The 7,183-nt window shown below is 55.9% G+C and overlaps 1 protein-coding gene across 1 annotated transcript in view; it reads left to right on the top strand.

Annotated features, from left to right (window-relative positions):
* The window catches only part of TMEM214 (transmembrane protein 214), a 32,934-nt gene that overhangs the window by 3,762 nt on the left and 21,989 nt on the right, over positions 1–7,183 (top strand). Inside the window, exon 4 of the mRNA XM_075595307.1 lies at positions 1,616–1,750. Within this exon, the coding sequence (XP_075451422.1) occupies positions 1,616–1,750 (135 nt within the window). The remainder of the gene's footprint in view (positions 1–1,615; positions 1,751–7,183) is intronic.

The raw sequence follows: 7,183 nt of genomic DNA, 5'->3' as shown, positions 1-7,183 counted from the left end.
GCCCCCCCCCCCGGGCGTGAGCATGGGCCTTTAATGTGGGTGTGTTACCCGTTCTGTGACCCCCCGGGTGTGAGCGTGGGCCTGTAATGTGGGTGCGTTACCCGTTCTGTGCCCCCCCGGGCGTGAGCATGGGCCTTTAATGTGGGTGTGTTACCCGTTCTGTGCCACACAATTCCAGCTCTTCCTATTCATTACTTATTACATGAATAGTTTCACACACTTGCGTACTTTCTATTTATAGAAGACTATCCGGCCTGACATTGGGAACATACGGTGCTGTATTTCTGCCAAAACTGTTGGCAAATATTTGCTGCTTTGTAAAGGGATTTTGTCCTTGACTGCGGTGCAAGAAATGACACCGGTCACTTATTTTAACCATGTCGGCACTGGGCGCGACAGAGCAGCGATGCCACGTGTTTGTCACTTTATCGACGTGGTGCGTGGCGTTCACCGCTCTGTACAGAACTGACGGATAATCCTTGGGGTACAGGGGGGTTTGTAATGCGAAACGCGGAGTCACCGAGCTTATCCGTTGCTGAAATGCCGGATGTGACGGCGTTTGGTTATCGCATTATTGCTCTTTCTGTCTGCCGGTCATCTCAATGCCATTTACTTTGGTTTGTAATTGCAATAATGCGTTTGCCTCAGGAGAGGAGCTTTGTTATTGTGTCACACAGAAAATAACAGGTACTTGTTGCTTTTTGTAGTGTCCCCGCCTCTGGCGTTGAATTGTTTCCCCAGTGCCCCTTAATAATGGGGCTCCCGATTCTGGTGTGCTGGCCCCCGATTCTGTGGTGTGCGGGCCCCCGATTCTGTGGTGTGCGGGCCCGTTGGGCTGTCGTTGAGTAATGAGGTTGGAGTATTTTATTTGTGCGCTGCTCACCTCTTATTGTAGGTGTAATACACAGGAAGCTCTCATATCTTTCCACTTTTTCATTCGTTTTGAGATATTTCATCGGTTTTCTCATTTCCGCCTGTGGCTGACACATGGAGAATATGCAGTTTGTACTGTTGGAGCAGGGGGCTCAACTCCAGTCCTCAAGCCCCCCACCCAACAGGTCAGGTTTTCATGATATCCCTGTATCAGCGCAGGGGGCTCAGTCTTTGACTGAGCCTCTGATGGAGCCACCTGTGCTGAAGCTGGGATATCCTTAAAACCTGACCTGTTGGGGGGAGCTTCAGACTTTAGTTGAGCCCCCCTGGGATAGAGGATCCTACCTGGAGGGGGGAATAACGCTGAAGCAATTCAGAGGGATAGAAGGATTCATTGTAACAAACTCCGAATGACTGTTTTTGGGGTGAACTCACCGAAATATAAATGCTTTTTACAGAAGTAGCCAGACTTGATGTTTCCGTGGCCGCATTCCCCCCCTGCCTCCCCCCCAATCCCCCTGCCGAGGCACAGTGAGGGGTCCATGCTTTTCAATGGGACCCCCTGTAGTGTTAATCCGGCTACATCTCTATATAACACATCTCCAAACTAGAAAGTTCACATTGCAATGAGGTATGTAGGGTTTGCTATGGGGAACAAAGGCACATGTAGGTCATTTGTATACATCTTTGTGAGATGATAGCATTTCCCCTGTAACACACGCGGCCTTTTGCTTCTGTGCAGACTATCCGTACTGCCTTGTGAGCAAGGAACTGCGGGCGATCATCCGCTGCATGCTGCTCAAGGCGTCGGGCGTGCTGGACGTCTTTGTGGATCACTGTATCTTCCTCATGCTGCAAGAGCTGGATAAACCCACAGGTAAGAGCGGCTCTCTGGGGGCGCAGGGCGCAACCCCAACTTCTAACATGGTTCTCCCCAACATAGAATCATTTTGCAGAGCGACCTTCCCCTCAAATCCAGCATTTATTTGGCCGATGTTGGGTGGTGGTTGGGTGGAGGCTTTTGCTGCCTCGAACTTTCCCATCCCGGGAAAGATAAAAATGGCGACCTGCAGTAAGCAGCCATCTTAGAGAGGGGCACATGCCCTCTTCTTGCCGGGTGCAGATGCTTCAGAAAAAACGATCCTAAAACAGCCCGGTGCAGATGTGGGGGCATTAATGAAGTCCATATGTATTTACCGTATATGTGCTGGGCGATGCTTGTTTCTTGATCATTGGATAGTCTACCCATGACATGTACCCTACATCTGTAGGACTGCTACCTTTTTTTTCTTTGTCCCTTAAAAACAGGGGGGCCCATGGGGTAATTGCTGCTTTAACACCTTCAATGCCGGAGGGCACCGATGTATGTTGCATTGACCCTGGTGAGATGCCGTAGGGGTTCACCTTGGTGTAGATGTTCATGGATGTGACCTTTTGGGACCTTGCAATTCTGTTCTTTCAAGGACATTATGGAGACGTCTGAAACTCCTGGCCAGTCTCTAATGAAAGGATGTCTCTGATTTGCCCTGAAACCTCCTCTCAGGAGGCGAGTTGATATCTCCAGAGTTCATGTGCCGATCGCATCTCCTGATCGTTTACTTCAGTCTATAGAGTGATGCCTAAAAGACGGAGCACCTTGGGGTCAAAGCAGCCGTCCCATTTCAGCGCCCAAAGAGCTAGTGTTTTCTGACCAATTATCACACACACACTGACTGACACACACACTGACTTACACATACACACTGACTGACACAGATACACATACACACACACACACTGACTGACATCCACCCATCCACCCACACCTCCCCGCACACTGACTGACTGACCCACCCACCCACACCTCCCCGCACACTGACTGACCCACCCACCCACACCTCCCTGCACACTGACTGACTGACCCACCCACCCACACCTCCCCGCACACTGACTGACCCACCCACCCACACCTCCCCGCACACTGACTGACTGACCCACCCACCTACACCTCCCCGCACACTGACTGACCCACCCACCCACACCTCCCCGCACACTGACTGACCCACCCACCCACACCTCCCTGCATACTGACTGACTGACCCACCCACCCACACCTCCCCGCACACTGACTGACCCACCCACCCACACCTCCCTGCACACTGACTGACTGACCCACCCACCCACACCTCCCCGCACACTGACTGACCCACCCACCCACACCTCCCTGCACACTGACTGACTGACCCACCCACCCACACCTCCCCGCACACTGACTGACCCACCCACCCACACCTCCCCGCACACTGACTGACTGACCCACCCACCCACACCTCCCCGCACATTGACTGACTGACCCATACACCTCCCCGCACACTGACTGACTGACCCACCCACCCACCCACACCTCCCCGCACACTGACTGACTGACCCACCCACCCACCCACACCTCCCCGCACACTGACTGACTGACCCACCCACCCACCCACACCTCCCCGCACACTGACTGACTGACCCACCCACCCACCCACACCTCCCCGCACACTGACTGACTGACCCACCCACCCACACCTCCCGGCACACTGACTGACTGACCCACCCACCCACACCTCCCCGCACACCCACCCACACCTCTCCGCACACGAGACTGACCCACCCACCCACACCTCCCCGCACACTGACTGACTGACCCACCCACCCACACCTCCCCGCACACTGACTGACTGACCCACCCACCTACACCTCCCCGCACACTGACTGACTGACCCACCCACCCACACCTCCCCGCACACTGACTGACTGACCCACCCACCCACACCTCCCCGCACACTGACTGACTGACCCACCCACACACACCTCCCCGCACATTGACTGACTGACCCATACACCTCCCCGCACCTCCCCGCACACTGACTGACCCACCCACCCACCCACCCACACCTCCCCGCACACTGACTGTCTGACCCACCCACCCACCCACACCTCCCCGCACACTGACTGACTGACCCACCGTCCCATTTCAGCGCCCAAAGAGCTAGTGTTTTCTGACCAATTATCACACACACACTGACTGACACACACACTGACTGACACACACACTGACTGACACACACACTGACTTACACATACACACTGACTGACACAGATACACATACACACACACACACTGACTGACATCCACCCATCCACCCACACCTCCCCGCACACTGACTGACTGACCCACCCACCCACACCTCCCCGCACACTGACTGACCCACCCACCCACACCTCCCTGCACACTGACTGACTGACCCACCCACCCACACCTCCCCGCACACTGACTGACCCACCCACCCACACCTCCCCGCACACTGACTGACTGACCCACCCACCTACACCTCCCCGCACACTGACTGACCCACCCACCCACACCTCCCCGCACACTGACTGACCCACCCACCCACACCTCCCTGCACACTGACTGACTGACCCACCCACCCACACCTCCCCGCACACTGACTGACCCACCCACCCACACCTCCCTGCACACTGACTGACTGACCCACCCACCCACACCTCCCCGCACACTGACTGACCCACCCACCCACACCTCCCTGCACACTGACTGACTGACCCACCCACCCACACCTCCCCGCACACTGACTGACCCACCCACCCACACCTCCCCGCACACTGACTGACTGACCCACCGTCCCATTTCAGCGCCCAAAGAGCTAGTGTTTTCTGACCAATTATCACACACACACTGACTGACACACACACTGACTGACACACACACTGACTTACACATACACACTGACTGACACAGATACACATACACACACACACACTGACTGACATCCACCCATCCACCCACACCTCCCCGCACACTGACTGACTGACCCACCCACCCACACCTCCCCGCACACTGACTGACCCACCCACCCACACCTCCCTGCACACTGACTGACTGACCCACCCACCCACACCTCCCCGCACACTGACTGACCCACCCACCCACCCACACCTCCCCGCACACTGACTGACTGACCCACCCACCTACACCTCCCCGCACACTGACTGACCCACCCACCCACACCTCCCCGCACACTGACTGACCCACCCACCCACACCTCCCTGCACACTGACTGACTGACCCACCCACCCACACCTCCCCGCACACTGACTGACCCACCCACCCACCCACACCTCCCTGCACACTGACTGACTGACCCACCCACCCACACCTCCCCGCACACTGACTGACCCACCCACCCACACCTCCCTGCACACTGACTGACTGACCCACCCACCCACACCTCCCCGCACACTGACTGACCCACCCACCCACACCTCCCCGCACACTGACTGACTGACCCACCCACCTACACCTCCCCGCACACTGACTGACTGACCCACCCACCCACACCTCCCCGCACACTGACTGACTGACCCACCCACCCACACCTCCCCGCACATTGACTGACTGACCCATACACCTCCCCGCACCTCCCCGCACACTGACTGACTGACCCACCCACCCACACCTCCCCGCACACTGACTGACTGACCCACCCACCCACCCACACCTCCCCGCACACTGACTGACTGACCCACCCACCCACCCACACCTCCCCGCACACTGACTGACTGACCCACCCACCCACCCACACCTCCCCGCACACTGACTGACTGACCCACCCACCCACACCTCCCGGCACACTGACTGACTGACCCACCCACCCACACCTCCCCGCACACCCACCCACACCTCTCCGCACACGAGACTGACCCACCCACCCACACCTCCCCGCACACTGACTGACTGACCCACCCACCCACACCTCCCCGCACACTGACTGACTGACCCACCCACCTACACCTCCCCGCACACTGACTGACTGACCCACCCACCCACACCTCCCCGCACACTGACTGACTGACCCACCCACCCACACCTCCCCGCACACTGACTGACTGACCCACCCACACACACCTCCCCGCACATTGACTGACTGACCCATACACCTCCCCGCACCTCCCCGCACACTGACTGACCCACCCACCCACCCACCCACCCACACACCCACCCACCCACACCTCCCCCCCACACCTCCCCGCACACTGACTGTCTGACCCACCCACCCACCCACACCTCCCCGCACACTGACTGTCTGACCCACCCACCCACCCACACCTCCCCGCACACTGACTGACTGACCCACCCACCCACACCTCCCCGCACACTGACTGACTGACCCACCCACCTACACCTCCCCGCACACTGACTGACTGACCCACCCACCTACACCTCCCCGCACACTGACTGACTGACCCACCCACCCACACCTCCCGGCACACTGACTGACTGACCCACCCACCCACACCTCCCCGCACACTCTGACCCACCCACACCTCCCCCACACACTCTGACCCACCCACACCTCCCCCACACACTCTGACCCACCCACACCTCCCCCACACACTCTGACCCACCCACACCTCCCCCACACACTGACTTACACACACACACACACAGACTGACACACACACACACACACACTGACTGACTGACTGACACACACACTGACTGACACACACACTGACTGACACAGATACACATACACACACACACTGACTGACATACACACACACACTGACTGACACACATACTGACTGACACACATACACACAAGGAATTCACACTTAGTGCAAATAGCTAATACAGGGGATGTGTGCCGAGCACGCGCATTCTAAGTCAAATTTATTTGCGTTTTGTCACTGAAATTGTATTTTGATTTTTAATTAAAACATCACCAACACAAATACAATTTCTGTGACAAAAGTCAATGAAGTTTCACTTACTATGCGCGTGCACAGCACACACAGCTTTTTTTCGTTTAATTATACATGCTATTATTGATTAGCATTTTATAGTATTTAAAGGGAATTAAAAAAAAAAGAAAACTGGAAGGTTTCTATGATTTGTTAATGAAAACTAGAGCAGCAATGACTCCTTATCCCCCCACCCCCCAACCACAGACAGATCTAGATATATCTATTTTTTTTCTTTCTTAAAGCACTTTGATCTTTAATAGGCAGGATTTTGTTTCCTTAGTCCTGCCACTCATGTCCTAACCTTTGTGAGGTTATGGAACTGCTCAGATCAGCGGCTTTGAGCATTTTTCTCCTCCTGCACCTCACGTGCCGTGTTTTATAGAGTTGCAAATTAAGTGGATTTTCTTTCATTGGAAACCTCTTGATACTGTTGGGTGACACTGCTGTCCCCTGCAGCACGTGTTAATTACAAAATGACAAGGTCCCCTGTCGTGCGCTCTGGAGAAGGCTTAGTACT

Source organism: Ascaphus truei, chromosome 4 (assembly GCF_040206685.1).
Source record: "Ascaphus truei isolate aAscTru1 chromosome 4, aAscTru1.hap1, whole genome shotgun sequence".
NCBI lineage: Eukaryota > Metazoa > Chordata > Amphibia > Anura > Ascaphidae > Ascaphus > Ascaphus truei.
This window is presented reverse-complemented; position numbering and strand designations above follow the sequence as displayed.